The 17,691-nt window shown below is 45.8% G+C and overlaps 1 protein-coding gene across 8 annotated transcripts in view; it reads left to right on the forward strand.

Annotated features, from left to right (window-relative positions):
* STK25 (serine/threonine kinase 25) overlaps positions 1 to 17,400 on the forward strand; it is a 407,778-nt gene extending 390,378 nt beyond the window's left edge. For all 8 annotated transcript variants that reach the window (XM_033957946.1, XM_033957945.1, XM_033957950.1 and 5 more), the window contains one exon: positions 16,672 to 17,400. In XM_033957946.1, the coding sequence (XP_033813837.1) occupies positions 16,672 to 16,711 (40 nt within the window). In that variant the 3' untranslated portion in view covers positions 16,712 to 17,400. The remainder of the gene's footprint in view (positions 1 to 16,671) is intronic.
* Positions 17,401 to 17,691: the final 291 nt, after the last annotated feature.

The following is a 17,691-nucleotide window of genomic DNA, read 5'->3' on the forward strand; positions in this document are numbered from 1 at the left end:
ACAAAGAACTGGAAGCAGAATTGAGGAGAGAATGCAAAAGCGGAAGTGTACTGGTGATGGGGGATTTCAACTACCTCGGGATAGACTGGAGCATTGGGAACTCAAGCTGTGCGAGGGAAACAGAATTCCTGGAGGCTGTGGGAGACTGCTTCATGGAACAGCTTGTTAAAGAATCAACACGAGGAAATGCCACTCTCGACCTAATCCTAAATGGACTAGGGGGACCTGCAAAGGAAGTGGCAGTTGTAGAACCACTAGGAAATAGTGATCACAACATGATCCGGTACAAACTAGAGGTAGGAGCATCCAAAGTGAAAAGAACTGCAGCGACGACGCTCAACTTCAGGAAAGGGGACTATGAAGCTATGAGAGCAGTGGTGAAAAAGAAACTCAAAAATCGCTCAAAATGGATGGAAACCGTAGAGAAAGCATGGTCCATATTCAAGGACACGGTGCTGGAAGCACAAAACCTGTACATTCCCAGGTTTAGGAAAGGGTGCAAAAAAAATCGAACAAAAGACCCGGTATGGATAACGACAGAAGTAAAGAGGGCGATAGGAGATAAAAGAAAATCGTTCCGAAAATGGAAAAAGGACCAAACCGAGGAAAACCGGAAAGAACACAAAAATTACCAGAAAGAATGTCACCGAGTGGTTAGGAAAGCAAAGAGAGAATATGAGGAGAAGCTGGCTGAGAAATCCAGAGACTTCAAATCGTTCTTCAGATACGTCAAGGGGAAACAACGGGCGAGGGAGGAAGTTGGACCGTTGGATGATGGAGACAGAAAGGGGGTGGTAAAAGAGGAAAAAGAGGTAGCCGACAGGTTAAACAAGTTCTTCTCGTCGGTCTTCACGAGCGAGGACACATCGAACGTACCAGAACCAGAAGAGATCATAAGTGGAGATCAAGAGGAAAAACTGGTGCATATAGAGATAAGCCATGAGGAGGTCCTCAAACAGATAGACAGACTAAAAAGCGACAAATCACCGGGCCCGGATGGAATCCACCCAAGGGTTCTAAAAGAGCTAAGGAACGAAATAGCGGAAACTCTCCGACAAATTTGCAACTTGTCCTTGAAAACTGGGGAGATCCCGGAGGACTGGAAAATAGCAAATATCACACCTATCTTTAAAAAGGGATCGAGGGGTGACCCAGGGAACTACAGGCCAGTAAGCCTGACTTCAGTCCCAGGCAAGATGATGGAGGCACTAATAAAGGACATCATCTGCGAACACATAGAAAAAAATGGACAACTAAAAGTGAGCCAGCACGGCTTCTGCAAGGGAAGATCGTGCCAAAAGAACCTACTGCACTTTTTTGAAGGGATAAACAACCAGATGGACAAAGGAGAACCCATAGACATCATCTATCTCGACTTCCAAAAGGCCTTTGACACGGTGCCCCATGAGCGGCTTCTTAGGAAGCTGTGGAGCCACGGGGTGGAAGGGGACGTACACAGATGGATTAAACACTGGTTGGTAGACAGAAAGCAACGGGTCGGAGTGAAGGGACACTACTCGGACTGGCGGAAGGTCACGAGCGGTGTTCCCCAGGGGTCGGTGCTCGGACCGCTGTTGTTCAATGTATTCATAAACGACCTAGAAGCAGGGACGAAGTGTGAAGTTATAAAATTTGCGGATGACACCAAACTCTGCAGCAGGGTTAGAACCACGGAAGAATGTGAAGACCTACAAAGGGACCTAAACAAACTGGAGGAGTGGGCAAGCAAATGGCAAATGCGCTTTAATATAGAGAAATGCAAGGTCATGCATTTAGGAAAAAAAACCCCGATGTTCAGCTACAAAATGGGGGGGGTCAGTGCTAGGGGATAGTAATCTTGAAAAAGACTTGGGTGTACTGGTAGATACTACAATGAAACCAACGGCACAATGTGCAGCGGCCTCCAAGAAAGCAAACAGAATGTTGGGTATTATTAAGAAGGGCATTACGACCAGGAAGAAGGAAGTCATCATGCCGCTGTATCGTGCGATGGTTCGTCCGCATCTGGAGTACTGTGTCCAGTATTGGTCACCGTACCTCAAGAAGGACATGGCGATACTTGAAAGGGTCCAGAGAAGAGCGACGAAAATGATAACAGGTATGGAAAACCTTTCATACACGGACAGGTTGGGAAGGCTGGGGCTCTTCTCCCTTGAAAAGAGGAGACTCAGAGGAGACATGATAGAGACTTTCAAGATCATGAAGGGCATAGAGAGGGTGGAAAGGGAAAGATTCTTCAGATTATTGGGAACCACAAGCACCAGGGGGCACTCAGAGAAGCTGAAAGGGGACAATTTTAGAACCAATGCTAGGAAGTTCTTCTTTACACAGAGGGTGGTGGACACCTGGAATGCGCTTCCGGAGGTTGTGATAGGACAGAGTACACTACGGGGGTTCAAGGAAGGTTTGGATAAATTCCTGAACGATAGAGGGATTGAAGGATACAAATAGGGGTAAAGATAGGTTTTAGACAGAGTATAGATAGAAGGATAAAAGGGATTAGAGAAGGATCACATTACAGGTCATGGGCCTGATGGGCCGCCGCGGGTGCGGACTGCTGGGCACGATGGACCTCGTGTCTGACCCAGCGGAGGCAACTTCTTATGTTCTTATGTTCTTATATATATAGCACCTTGGTGTGCATATAGAGCAGTGGTTCCCAAACCTGTCCTGGGGGACCCCCAGCCAGTCAGGTTTTCAAGATATTCCGAATGAATATGCATGAGAGAGATTTGCATACCTGTCACTTCCATTATATGCAAATCTCTCTCATGCATATTCATTAGGGATATCTTGAAAACCTAACTGGCTGGGGGTCCCCCAGGACAGGTTTGGGAACCACTGATATAGAGCAACAATTGTTTCTGAGGGTTCATGCCTGAAATGTAGACATTCTAAAGCAACTCTATCGCATATGTTTTGGGAATGCCCCTTGGTTAGACACTTTTAGTCTGTTACTTTTTCAAGAGTTAACAATATGTGGAATACTAGATGGCATTATAATAGTTATAGTTTGTTTTGGATATTTGAAATTCAACATCCTACTCCTAAAGGTTATAAATGTTTTTTGAAAAGGGTAATACTTTCTGGTTTGAAAGTCCTTCTTTCACTTTAGATAGGATCTCAAAGTCCGAGTTATGGACAATGGCGTGCTCGTATGCTCTATTTGTTAACAATGGAAACTGTGTCTTTCTGACTGGGATACTAAACAATGAAGGAAATTACTTAATATTTGGCGACCTTTTTTAGATACCTTAACACCTAAAGTACGTAGTCTTGTTTTATTAGGAAAACCTTAATATATTTTGTCCTAGGAAAAGGGGTTAGGGTGGGATGAGAAAGATGAGAGTAAAAAGGAATTGAAGTTGATATAACATTTATCAATTTAAAACTGTAATATATTATTTATTACTATATCTGTATTCATTTAAATGATGCAATTCCTGCACGGTTTATTGCCTGACCTTTCTTATTTTGAGATGGGATACAAATTTCTTTGTCGCTTATATATGGCACCTTGGCGAACTTATAGAGCAACAATCATATCTGTGGGTTCTTGTCTGAAATGTGGTCACACCAAAGCGACATTATCTCATAAGTTTTGGGAATGCTCTTTAATTTGCAGTTTTTGGTCAAAGGTTTTTTCCAAAGTCAGTAGTATGTGGCAGGTAAAATGGCATAACATTAGCATTCACATTCCCATCACCTGCATCTGAAAGCTAATCACCATCAATCAATAATCACACAACTCAATTTTATTGGAATAAATATTTGGTCTTAGCTTTATTATCTATCTGAATATTATCTCCACTTACAATACAATCTGTATCCAAAAACCAACAAACCCCCAATGCATATTTCACACACCCCCAGGGAGCTATTCGGTGTCAAAACTAGCTCCCGTTAAGTCTTTAAACTTATAACATTCCCCCAAACATGACCTACAGTGACGCAAGGCCATGTTTCCCCTCCCCCAAGCATGAGCCATAGTGATGCAGGGCCATGCTTCCCCTCGCAGCGGTATCACATAAGAGTGTTACATTTATTTATTTATTAACTGCTCATCTCCCAGATCTAACTGGGCCAAACCCCATTTTCCGCCACAAGCGGTGACAGCCTCGAGTTTGTCACCGCTCCCCCACCACATAAGCTGCAGCCAACAGCTTTAAAACAAGTCTCCAACAAATCCTAAAGAGTATCCCAATAAAATTGGCCAAACCTATGCCTGAAAGGTAGACAGCATCAGGACAATAATGTCCAGGGAAAACAGCTGCAATAAACTCATGAGATACCACTCTAAACCCTCAAAAGCTATCCGTAACTCCAAAAGCTCAGTATTAAACCCATCTACACAGCCACTCAATAGCAACCATGTCCCAATCCTCCTTACACACTCCATGAAGGAAACATAGAGAACCAAACAAAGGGGGGGGGGGCATTAGGGAAAACAAAGCAGCAGACAACAAATTCCACCTCATGGGCTGTATGAAATCCTCTCCCTTTGCTGAACAAATGTTACAACCCACCAAAAGAATTAGAAGTAGAGCAGAATAGGAGATTAGGAAATTGTCTTTGCTGGAAAAGGATTAGCAAGAGTCACTCCCAACAAATGCTCCATATACCTAACCATAAAATCTATAGTCCATGCCCCACTGGAATCAGAAACAGCTAAGACAATCCTCCCCAGCCCATTAGAATGGTACACATGATACTGCACGTTCCCATTGCTACACACACACACACGTACAAAAGAATCCAAATTCCTGATCCAAAGCAGGTGACCAGGGAATAGGCAATTGCAGTCAACCCAACATCTCCAGACAGCTACCCCGTGAACACAATAGCAGGTTGAGAAGATGCCAGCTTACCCACTCGATAAGATGCCAAGTGCCGCAAAAAGGCGAACCGCCAGAGCACCACTACAAATCATGAAGTGCACACATCAGGCATTCCTTAGCACAGCAGCAGATGAATCCAGAGACTAGTGGGATAGCTCACATCGACCAGCAGGTGGAGATAGAGAAACTGATTAACAGGTGGTCTTATAGACTGGCATTCCTCCTGTACATTCAGTTTGCTCTATCTCCCAGCAGGGGTTCGTAGCTATACATCTAGCTCCTGGATTCTGGCTATGCCGGGTGCTTTTTGTGTGAATTTCTATTCTTCTGTTAAGACTAGTTCTCTTCAGAGAGACAGGGGTGCCTGGCTGAGCGGTGCCGGCTTTGGGAGCTACACCTGGGCCCCCCCAGGTCCCTTCTCCACCCTCCCCTCCTGTAGATTGAGGGGTTTACTTGGGCTCTGCATTTTCTTCTTTCCAGTGTTAAAAAAAAAAAAAAATTGTATTGAGCCTCCCTATACTGTGCTGGGCTGTGCCTTTTGGTCAGCTTCTTGTTGCAACTGCCAGCCATAACTCTTCTTGCTGTTGTACTGTAAGGATTTGGGTGAGTGATTCTTGCTGTTTTGAGGGTGTCTGGTACGGTTCGGTCGGTACCGGGTATCTGTTTGTTGGAAGGGCTGCGTCGGCGGTTTTGACGGGATTTCTCCGTTTGAAAAAAAAAAAAAAGCCATGCAGGAGCTTATCGCGACGCAATGGGATACGCCGGAGGCCAGTCTAAGGGTGTCGAAAGCCATGCAGCAATTGTATCCTATTGCTCTGAATGAACTCGAGAAGTTTAAGTTGCCCAGGGTTGACGCGCTGGTGGCCGCGGGGTGTTGCGCGGGGTGTTGCGCTGAAGGATGTCCAGGATAGGAAGATTGAATCTTCACTGAAGATGTCCTTTGAAGTGGCAGCGGTCACCTTACAAGCCGCGGTTTGCAGTTCGTATGCTGCGTGGGCATGTCTGCAATGGTCTCGGCTGATGGCAGATAATATGATGGAGTCCGGGGGTTCTGTCCCCTTGGAACTGGCTGATTTGGAGTCTGGTCTGGTGTATTTGGCAGATGCCTTGTATGATATTATTCGCGCTTCTGCCAAGCAGATGTCTCTTTCGGTTGTTTCTCGCAGATCTTTGTGGCTCCGTAATTGGGCGGCAGATGCGGCGTCCAAGCTTCGGCTCGTGAAACTCCCTTTTAAAGGACGTTTGTTGTTTGGGGAGGATTTGGATAAATTGGTGAAGGATTTTGGCGATACCAAAACACAGCGCTTACTGGAGGACAGGCCTCGACCCTCTTTGAAGTCCTCGGCTGCCAGACCGCGCTTCCGGGATGTTAAGAGATATAGGCCATGTAAGCCATCCTTTCAGCCCGCTTACGGTTCCTTCTCTACTTCGAGACCTAGGTTTCCACAAAAGAGTTTCTTTCGTACAGCGAAACCCCCATCAGTTCAGCCAGACCGTGCTCCAGCAAATCGCACTCCACAATGACAGGGTCTCAGCTCCCTCCACCATTCCCTTGGGGGGGCGGCTGTCTTCTTTTCTGGCAGAGTGGGCCAAGATAACGTCAGATCAGTGGGTTTTGTACATTATTCGAGACTGTTACAAGTTAGAGTTCTCCTCTCCCGTCGCCGATTCTTTCTTGGTATCCCCCTGCCATGGGGCGGCCAAGGGAGACTCGGTCCGCCTAACTCTTCAGGTGCTTCTGAATCTGGGGGCGGTAGTGCCGGTTCCCCTGGAAGAGGTAGGTCTCGGCAGGTATTCCATTTACTTCATTGTGCCCAAAAAAGGGGGGTCGGTCAGACCTGTGCTGGATCTCAAGAGGGTCAACAAATTTCTCAGGGTTCGCCATTTCCGTATGGAGACTGTTCGCCCAGTTATTGCAGCGGTTCAACCTGGGGAGTTCCTCACGTCCCTCGATCTCAAGGAGGCGTACCTCCATATTCCGATCTGGCCTCCGCATCAGAGGTTTCTTCGGTTTGCGATCCTAGGCCAGCATTATCAATTTCGGGCGATGCCCTTTGGTCTTGCCATGGCTCCCCGCACCTTTTCAAAGGTGATGGTGGTGGTGGCAGCATTTCTGCGCAAAGAGGGAATTCGTGTGCACCCTTACTTGGACGACTGGTTGATCCGCACCTCTTCCAGGCAGGAGAGTCTGTCGGTTACTCAGAGAGTGATCTCTCTCCTTCAGTCTTTGGGGTGGATCATCAACTTTCCCAAGAGCTCTCTGTCCCCGTCCCAGTCATTAGAACATCTGGGAGTGAGGTTCGACACTTGTCTGGGGAAGGTGTTTCTGCCCCGGGACCGGGGAGAGAAGTTGCAGTCTCAGGTTCGTCTGCTTCTCCGGTCGCCCAGGCCTCGAGTTTGGGATTATGTACAGGTTCTGGGCTCGATGGTGGCGGCTCTGGAGGTGGTGCCCTGGGCTCGGTTCCACATGAGGCCGTTGCAGAAGTCTCTTCTTTCCCGGTGGTCCCCGGTGTCTCAGGACTACAATCGGCATCTCCAGTGGAGTCCTCAGGCGTCCCGCAGCATGCAGTGGTGGCTCAGCGAGGTCAATCTATTCCGGGGCATGCCGCTTGCGACGCCGGATTGGGTCCGGATGATTACGACGGATGTCAGTCTTCTGGGCTGGGGAGCACAGTGTCTGCAGGCCTCGGTGCAGGGAGTTTGGTCCCAGGAGGAGGCCCAGTGGTCGATCAATATGCTGGAGTTGAGGGCGATCAGGCTTGTGCTTCTGGCGTTTCAGTCCATGGTTCAGGACCGTCCGACCAGGGTCTTTTCGGACAGTGTCACGGCGGTGGCGTATATCAATCGCACCCGGAGTCCTCAGTTGGCTGACGAGGCGATGGTTCTGTTTCGATGGGCGGAGGTGCATGTTCCTCTTCTCTCGGCGGCACACATTGCGGGTCACGAAAACGTTCAGGTGGACTTTCTCAGCAGAAATCTTCTCGATCCAGTTGAATGGGAGCTGTCCGCTCAGGCGTTCGATCTGCTGGTCCTGCGGTGGGGTCTTCCGGAGATGGATCTCATGGCCTCGTACCGCAATGCGAAGCTTCCTCGATTCTTCAACAGACGCAAGGAACAGGAATCGGAGGGGGTGGACGCGTTAGCCCTCCCTTGGCCTCCGGGTTGCCTTCTTTATGTGTTTCCTCCTTGGCCGATGATAGGTCGGGTGTTGCACCGCATCTCTCTCTTTCAGGGCAGGGTGATCCTAGTGGCTCCGGATTGGCCGCGTCGGCCGTGGTACGCGGACCTGATTCAGCTGTCGGCGGGCGATCGGCTGACGTTCCCGGTGACTCCGGACTTACTGACTCAGGGTCCAATCTCCATGGAAAATCCGTCCCACTTTGGTCTTACGGCCTGGCTCTTGAACGGTCGCGGATGAGACGTAGAGGCTATTCGGAACAGGTTATTTCCACTCTTATTCAAGCCAAAAAGATTTCTACCTCTGCCTCCTATGCTAGAGTCTGGAGAGTTTTTGAGTCTTGGTGTAGGGGACAGGGTATTTCGCCCTTCCAGGCGTCTCTGTCGGCTATTCTTTCCTTTCTGCAGGAGGGCGTAGCTAAAGGGTTGGCCTATAATTCCCTGAAGGTTCAGGTGGCGGCCATTGCTTGTTACAGGGGCCGGGTCTCTCGTTCTGCGCTCGCGTCGCAACCTGACGTGGTTCGATTCCTCAAGGGGGTTCACCATATTCGGCCTCCTGTAAAACGAACCTGTCCCGCGTGGAGTCTTAAACTTGTCCTTGGGGGATTGCGGGCAGCACCGTTTGAGCCTTTGTCTACTGCTACTCTGAAAGATGTCACCTTGAAAACGGTGTTTTTGGTGGCTATGGCTTCAGCCAGACGGGTGTCGGAGTTGCAGGCGCTGTCTTGCAGGGATCCTTTTTTGCACATTTCGGATGCTGGGGTGTCTGTTCGGACGGTGCCATCCTTTCTGCCTAAGGTGGTTTCTTCCTTTCATGTGAACCAGTGTTTATTCCTCCCGGCTTTTCGGCAGGAGGATTGGGGGGAGCGCTTCTCGTCGTTGCGTTTCCTGGATGTGCGCAGGATTGTTCTGCATTATTTGGGGGTGACTAACGACTTTCGTCGGTCGGACCACCTGTTCGTGTTGTTCGCGGGCAAGAACAAAGGTATGGCGGCATCTATGGCTTCCATTGCTCGTTGGGTCAGAGAAACGATTGCTTCGGCTTATTTGATAGCGGGGAAGCGGTTGCCGGAGTAACTTCGTGCTCATTCGACTTGAGCGTTGGCTACGTCTTGGGCGGAGTCCGGAGGTCTTTCCTTAGAGGAGATTTGCCGCGTGGCTACTTGGTCTTCTGGGAATACCTTTTCGAAACATTACCGGTTGGATGTGGCGGCCCGTGCGGAGGCTGGTTTTGGCGCTTCGGTTATTGCGGAGGCGGCGTTAGCTTCACACCCGGTTTGAGTTTTTCTTTGCTACATCCCACTAGTCTCTGGATTCATCTGCTGCTGTGCTAAGGAAGGAAAAATTATGTTCTTACCTGTTAATTTTCTTTCCTTTAGGAGCAGCAGATGAATCCAGAGCCCCACCCTTTCTGTGGACAATCTGTCGGTATTCTGTGTGGTGTGTTTCAGTTGGGTTATTGTTGGTAGTTGTGTTCTATAGTTTACTATTTGAGATTCGCTACTGGAAAGAAGTTTTTTGGATGCTCATTCTCCTATCTCTGGATGCTTGGGCAAGGAGCATAACTGAATATACAGGAGGAATGCCAGTCTATAAGACCACCTGTTAATCAGTTTCTCTATCTCCACGTGCTGGTCGATGTGAGCTATCCCACTAGTCTCTGGATTCATCTGCTGCTCCTAAAGGAAAGAAAATTAACAGGTAAGAACATAATTTTTCCATACTGCAAACAAATGTCACCAAACCCTCATACAAAAAAAACCAAGTAAACCCTGCACAAGGACACTGGATCACACGCACCCACAAACAATTTCAGTACCAGTTTCATAACTTAAATAAAATCCCTACACCAGCAAATGTCCAGTGAACCATATCCCCAAATCATCCTACAAACAAACCATACAGTTCTAATAGAACAAGCGGCTGCTCCATATGAGAAAGTAGCAACGCACCTCTGGCACCCAAAATTGCAGAAAACGAGTCAAACAAAGCAGTTTGGCTCCCAGCACCTTGCAGTTCCTCATAACCCAGCCTGAGGACACAAGCAAATACACCTAGAAAAAACATAAGAGCAGATAAAGACCAAAAGTTCCAGCCAGTATACTCCTGCACAGCAACAATTAACTCCTCCTCTGTCCCAGAGAGTCCATATGCCTATCCAATGCCTTCCCCAATTCAGAAACTATTTCATACATCTACTACTACTACACCTACTGGAATTCCAAAACTATTTCATGCATCTACCTCACCTTCTGTAAACAACGTAGTGCCATACAGTACTGCAGAGCCCAGCACTGCATCCCCTGCCCTCTTACTCTGGATTTGCTGTCTAATAAAAGGGGAGTCATGTCATGCATAGTTAGGCCACATAGATATTTAAACATCACTATTATCTCCCTTTTCATGCCCTTCCTCAAAGCATCCAGATGGAGATCATGAACTTAGTTCCCATATGCCTATAGGACATAGAGCATCAACCCTTGTAGTAGCCTTCCTTTGAACTGAACTTAAATGTACACAAAATTCACAATGAGGTCTCACCAAAATGTTTAGAGAGGGGCAGCAAACTTCCATTGTCCTGCTGGCTATACTGATCCCCATGCACCCAAACATCTGCCTAGCTTTTGCTAGCACTGTTACAACCTGGTTGCCTCATGTAGCTCATCGCACCAAACCCCACACTCCTCATTCGTACACCAAGGTCTTCATCCTTTAATCGTAGCATGCCTTTGTGGTTTGGCAACTAAAATGCATGACCTGGTATTTCTGAGCTGCACAATATGAAGCCATTCCACAAACTTAAGCCTGTCCTCAGTTAGGCACTCCATCAGGACTGTCTAGTCCAGTATTGCTTTGGCCTCCTCCACAAAAAGGCAAATCTTACTTAACAACCCTACAACAATCTTGCTTACAAGATTGCTTGTGAAAAGAACAAGCCCAATAACAAACCTTCAAACACACTACCAATACGATCCCCCCTTGGCATAACCATCTCCTGGGACCACAACCTACTGACACCTTACTGACTAACTAGTTTCTGCCCCAGACCACCAGTGGAGCCCCCCATACGAGAACACTGAGAATATGATATGTCTATGAAAATGGTAAAAATTACAAAAATCAAAATACACCATATTCACCACATTCCCCTTATCTAATGCCAAGATCACCCAAAGAAAGTAAGCAGGTTTGTTGAACTAAACCCGCCTCTAGTGAATCCTCAAGCTCTGTTCTAAAAGTGTTTCTATTGAGTTACTTACTAAAAAGTCAAACTTACCGGCCTGTATATCCCTAGTGCTGCCTTCTCTCTCTTTGTTGTGGAGGGAAACCACATCCTCCCTGCTCTATTCCTGCATTACCCACTCCCAGCTCTAAAGAAGCAGTGAGAAGGCCAGTCAGCAGAGTCACCAGAACTACCCCCAAATTTCTTGGATGTACCAATCATTCCCCTCACGGTATCCACCCGTAGTTCTAACGAACCCTCACAAACCCAAGCCACTGAAAATCAATCAGGGTTTATCACACCTCCTGCCCCAGTCACAAGAGGTGTTTGTACACCCTCCCTCCCCCAAACCCTTCAGCTGTGAACCCAGAACAGAAAATATTAGTGAAGAAGTCAGCTATCTCTTTATAAGCTGCTACTTATTGCCCCCTTGTACCCTTGGGTTCCACAATGCCACTTTTGCATGTCTTCCTATCCCTAATAAATCTAAAAATGTCTTGTCCCCCATCATTACCGTGGTAGCTATTTATCCTTCCATCTCCATCTTCGCTTTCCAGACTACTCAACCAACCTCTCCTTAACTCTATCCAATAGTGCCTCTGATGCCTTGCACCTCATAAGAACAGAAGAACATAAGAATTGTGATACTGGGACAGACCAAAAGTCCATCAAGAACAGTATCCTGTTTCCAACAGTGGCCAACCCAGGACCCAAGAACCTAGCTAGATCCTATAATCCAAATTCCATGCCCTAGTAATAAAACAGAAATAATGCTGTTTATCATAGGAGTAAGGAGAGGATTTCCCCAAGCCATCTCAATAAGGCCCTATGTATTTCTCTTTTAGGAAAGTATCCAAACCTTTTTTAAACCCCCCCTAAGCTAACTGATTTTACCTCATTCTCCAGTAATAAATTACATAGATTAATCACATATTGTGTGAAGACATATTTCTCTGGTTTGTTGTAATAGCTTCATTGCACACCCCCTAGTCCTAGTATTTTTGGAAAGAGTGAACAAACAATTCACATCAACCCTTTCCACTGCACTTCACTCAGTATTTCCTATACATGACATGCACAATGGGTTGTTACCCTTAAAATAACTTTGTTCAGGTTTGCTACCACTTACCTAGATGATCCCCCCCACTAACACCATAAAAACTGTCCCCTTTAATTTCTCCAGCACCAACAAATCCTTAACTTTACTACAATGACCCACCCCCCTTTCCACAGAGACAGACACCAAGAAATGTATTTCCCTCTAACACACACACACCACACACCCAGAAAAACACCACAAGTACATAATATGAATGCACCTGAAACACTAACAACAGGTCCTCTCCTGCTAAGGTAACGAATCAGGACAACTGACACCGTGCTGAATCGCCACAGAAAGAACGCCAGTTACAGGAAGACCTAAGAGACCCAGAAAGGTCACAGCACAAAAGGAGAATTAGGAAGATGGCCCTTGTTGACACTCCAAACAAAATTTAAAATCACAATGCTGCGAAAATGGTGATGCCATACAATCAAGCAGCCGCTGAGCACACAACTATTGCAAAGGCAGCTGCCGGTGCTCCTCAGCTCCCAGACACAGGAACACCAAATCCGCGAACACCAGACACAGGAACACCAAATCCGCAAAGGCCGCAAATCCACAACTATGCCTAGCTGTAAAAACAAACACCTGAATGCAGCATCAGCACCTCCCAACTCCCTCCTTACCTCCAACACCAGAATTCAGCATCAAAGCCTCAAACCTTTCCAGAAGTGCCCAACTGTGTGGCACATTGACCACCCTCGTGAACTAAAGACCAACCATCTGCCAGCTCCCCCAAACTAGCCTACTAAAAAACAATCTGGCAAAATTACAACATGACGGAAAAACTTTCCTATTCAGCGATGCATTCGCTAACACTTAGACTCCTCATCTCCCATCTTCTTACCAGCAACAAACCGCTTTGATAAAGCGACCCCACCCACTATGTCTTATCCTAACCCCACTATCCCCTTCTTCTTCTTAAATATGTAACTTTTCCCCTCCTCTCCCCTCTCCCTCACTCTCTAGTATGTCTTGTAATTGTTATTCATGTTCACACAATATTTTTAATATGCTAATTCTATTTTAGTCTTCCTATCTTTTAAATTTATTGTCAACTGGCCAGATATTAATTTGATAGTCGGTATATTAAAATTAATAAAACTTGAAACTTGAAACTACCTCTCTGTGTGACACAAAAATAACCCCCTCTCTCACACACTGTACATTAGTGAGCAAACACCTTTCACATACCATCTCCCTCACAGCCAACCCACTCTACCCATGGTGGTGCAGACAACTCACCAAATGGCAGCTCAACACTAACTGCTACTCCACACAAGGGACTGTTGTGCTGCCAGGAAGTCAAACCTCCACAGAACAGCCCAAACTGCCACTCCGTTGCAGCCTCTGCTTCCTCAGGCAACAAATCCAGCACCTGACAGACACAATAGCCTGCCCTGACTAAAACACAGACACAGAGGTTAACAAGGCAAAAAATCCCTTACTCGAAACAAACCAAATTTCCTAACATTAAAATCACAATGAAGAAGAATATTTTTAGTAAGAATTAATATACTCTGAAGAGAATAATTTTTCCTGAAGAGACTACTCTATTGTTCCCCTTTCCTCACAGAATTCACTCCAGCCTGCCACAACATCCAACCAATCACGTGACTGCTCCACCCCATCACCTTAGAAACCTTCCTAATCATTTTTCTTTCTTACAAGCTCTGTCTATTAACCCCTTTCTTACCTCCTCTTATAAACTTGTCAATCCTTGGGTTGTGGGGATCCCATGGGGACACCCCCTCGGGTCACAGGAATCCCGTGGGGATCCCGTGAGGTTCGATGCAACTTGAGCTGCGAGGCTCGTCTTCTTTTCCTACCTGCCCTGCAGCAGCATACATAGCCGATTGGAAGTCTTCCCCGATGTCAGCGCTGACGTCGGAGGGAGAGCTTAAGCAAAGCCCTCCCTCCCTCCGACGTCAGCGCTGACATCAGGGAAGACTTCTGGTCAGCTATGTGTGCTGCTGCAGGGCAGGCAGGAAATAGAAGACGAACCTTGCGGCTCCAGCTACCTCTCAGAGCTCCATTTGGATGAGAAAGTTGCTGATAAGGTTGCTGGACACGAATGTGGGAGGCAAACGCAGGACACAGAAGGGGTCGAACGTAGGAGGCAAATGCGGGACAGAAGGAGGTTGAACATGGGAGGCAAATGCGGAACACAAAAAGGCAGAGGGAGTGCGTTTTTGGACACAAGGCATGAACTTGGGAGAGAGGATGCAGGAAGGGAGGGAAAGAGATGCTGAGGTGGGGGAGGGAATGCGTTTTTGGACAAAAGGCATGAACATGGGAGAGAGGAAGGGAGGGAAAGAGATGGTTGTTTACTTGGGGAATGGAAGAAAGGAGAATTTTTGGTCATAGGGAGGGAGTGAGGTACAGATGAGAGGGAGAAATATTGTGGTGTAAAGGGAACAGTGGGACAGATTGAAATGGATGCAAGAGGGAGGAATGTTGGACATAGTGGTGAAGGGAATGGAGGGAGAGATGTGGCATGGTGCTGGAGAGGGGTGATAGAGGGGTAAATATTCAATAAATGTTGGGCATGGGGCTGGTAGGCAGGGGCGAAAGATGAGAAAGGGATAAATGCTGGACCATGGTAGGAGGAATCAATGGACAGCAACAGAAGAATTTACAGAAGATGGGAAAGCGGAAAAAAGAAACTGGGACCAACTTTATGGAAAAATAAGTCTTCAGACAACAAAGGTAAAAAACGGAATTTATTGACTAAATATGTTAGCTTTGGGAAATGTATATAGCAGATGCATTTCTGGTTTTATTTTTACAGTGTTGAAGTACTTGCTGTCCCTTGCTGTGGCTGGTAGGGATCCCCAAGCACCACCAGCAGAGAACCTCCTCTAGAGACAGCCAGAACTCCCCTCCACCAAGCACAGCAGTCGCTGGCAACATCCGTGAGCCACTAAGGTGCCCGCATCTGTGACTCAGGGACGCTACTGCTACCTGCCAAACTTGGCAAACGGGACCCCCGGCCAACTGCAAAGGAAGTCCTCAGTTGACAGCTTGGGGGTTCTCATCAGCTGAGTATTTATATTTTATATTTACATTAGAGGCTTTGGTAGAAACCTGTTTACAAAGTATGTATTCTTCCCAATTAATATTTCCAAATCAATAAAATGTCTTTGCTTATTTGTAAATGGGTCTCTACCAGAGCCTTTAATTCAATATCATAATTAAATGAAATAACTATTTCTGAAGTTTCTAGGGACGGGCGGGGACGGAGGGGATTCCTTGCGGGGACGGGTGGGGACGGAAGGATTCCTCACGGGGATGGGTGGGATTTTGGCGGGGACGGATGGGATTTCTGTCCCCACGCAACTCTCTACCCTTGACAACACCTCATATATTCCCCTCACCCTCTCCCCCCCCCCATTTTACCCACACCATCATTCAATAAATATTACCAGCAGGTGACATCAGCTCAGCTAATGTTATATCGCACCAGATTAATCTGGTGTTCTTCTTTAATCTGGTGTTATAGCCTATTTTGGATTTTTGATATTCAACACCTGATACCTAAAGGTTATAAAGGTTTTTTGAAAAGTGATTCTTATGGAATGAAAAGCTATTCTCTACTTATGGATAAGATCTACAGGTTAGACTTATGGTCATTGGAGAGCTCGTGTGTTACGTCTTGTGTTCATGGAGGCTAAGTCTGTTTCTGATTGGGTTATGAAACAGGGTAAAATGTTACTCATGATTTGGCAACTATGTTTAAATATAATGACACCCACTGCTTGAAGTCGGGTTTTATTAGGTAGACCTTAATTTTTCTTAATCAGTCCTGAAAGGAGAGTGGGGGAAGGGGGTTTGGAAAAGGGTAATTAATTAGGTAGCCTTTCTTCTATTACAACTGTATCTGAAATATAGGGGTCCTTTTACAAAGGCGCGGTAGCGGTTTAATGCGCGGAATACCGCACGTTAAACCGCCTGCCGCGCTAGTGCCTAACGCCTCCATTGACGAGGCACTAGGATTTTAGGCTGCTGCGGGAGTTAGCGCGTGATGAAATGTCCGACGTGCTAACCCCGTAGCGCACCTTGATAAAAGGAGCCCATAGTTGAGTTAATTTAATTAAAGATATGTTTACTTTTGTATTTATAGTTATTTGTTATACATGATTATTTTACATTCATATATTGTACATTGTACTATTTCATTTAATAAAAATGATTTTATAATAAAAATAAATGGTTGGCTTTCCTTCTGCCGACCTTGCACATCTGATCTATTTCTCTCCAGGTTGATCTCTTTTCTGACTTCTGCATTTTGCAGTGAAGTAAACAGTTTCTCTCTTTTCTTTCTCTGGCAGATTTTCATCCAGCAAGACCAGTCTGGCTTCTAGTCGCTGAAGAGGAAAAGTAGCCATCATGGAGATTTGTTGGGCTGTTTTGTGGATTTTTTCCCCCCTTTCTGGGTTATGAAAAGTGACATTTCTCAGCCTCAAAGAAACTACATCTATAGAATGAAAATGACTTTCTTGTGCTGCTAACTTGGACTTCATAGAAGTATCTGCCTTGTAGCCTTCACATGTATGGGGGAAAAAAGGTGGAGATAGCTAGCTGGTACTTCATGTCTTGTTTTTCATGACAGGGAGAGGTACATACAAAAACAGAAAATGACATTGTTCCTATAAATTACCAAAATTCACTGTAGAATTTTTTATTTTTTTTTTTTTTTAATAGGGCATAGATATTTTTTAAAAATATATATAGTAATAGATATTACACACAAGCTGTTTAACTGCATCAATAATTCTTGTGGCCATTTTCAGGAATGATTTGAGATCCTCAGAAATTAGTGCATGTCCTGTGCTCAGCTTACCTGGACTCAGAGGAAAGGCGGTCTTGCTTTGAAGTCTAGTGTAAGCACAATGACTGCCCAGTAAACCCTAGCTAAGAGCACTCATGATATAAATGAGAAGGAGCCAAATATTTAAAAAAAGAGGAAATGAAAATCTACAACTAAACCTTGTCACCTATTTAACTGTAAATGTAAAAACTGTTAAAATACATGTAGAATTGACAAATTTTAGAAAATATGAAGATGTTTGGGTTTTTTTTTTCTTTTTTACTGAAATAACACAGGGAAAAATGGGTTTTCTTCTCTATGAAATCTGTGACCTACTTGAAATTCAGCAAAACTCTTTCTAAATGGCGACACATATAGAAAATTGCCTGCAAAGTTGACCATTCCAATACACTAGTTTTCATATGGGAATTATTTGGACCCATTACAACCTGTTTTAATTTGAGTGAGCTGCCAAGTAAGATTTAAACCATTTCAGAACATTGCTTAAAATATGGAAACTGCAAAATGAGTTATTCACGAT

This window comes from Geotrypetes seraphini, chromosome 9 (genome assembly GCF_902459505.1).
Source record: "Geotrypetes seraphini chromosome 9, aGeoSer1.1, whole genome shotgun sequence".
NCBI classification, from domain to species: Eukaryota; Metazoa; Chordata; class Amphibia; order Gymnophiona; family Dermophiidae; genus Geotrypetes; species Geotrypetes seraphini.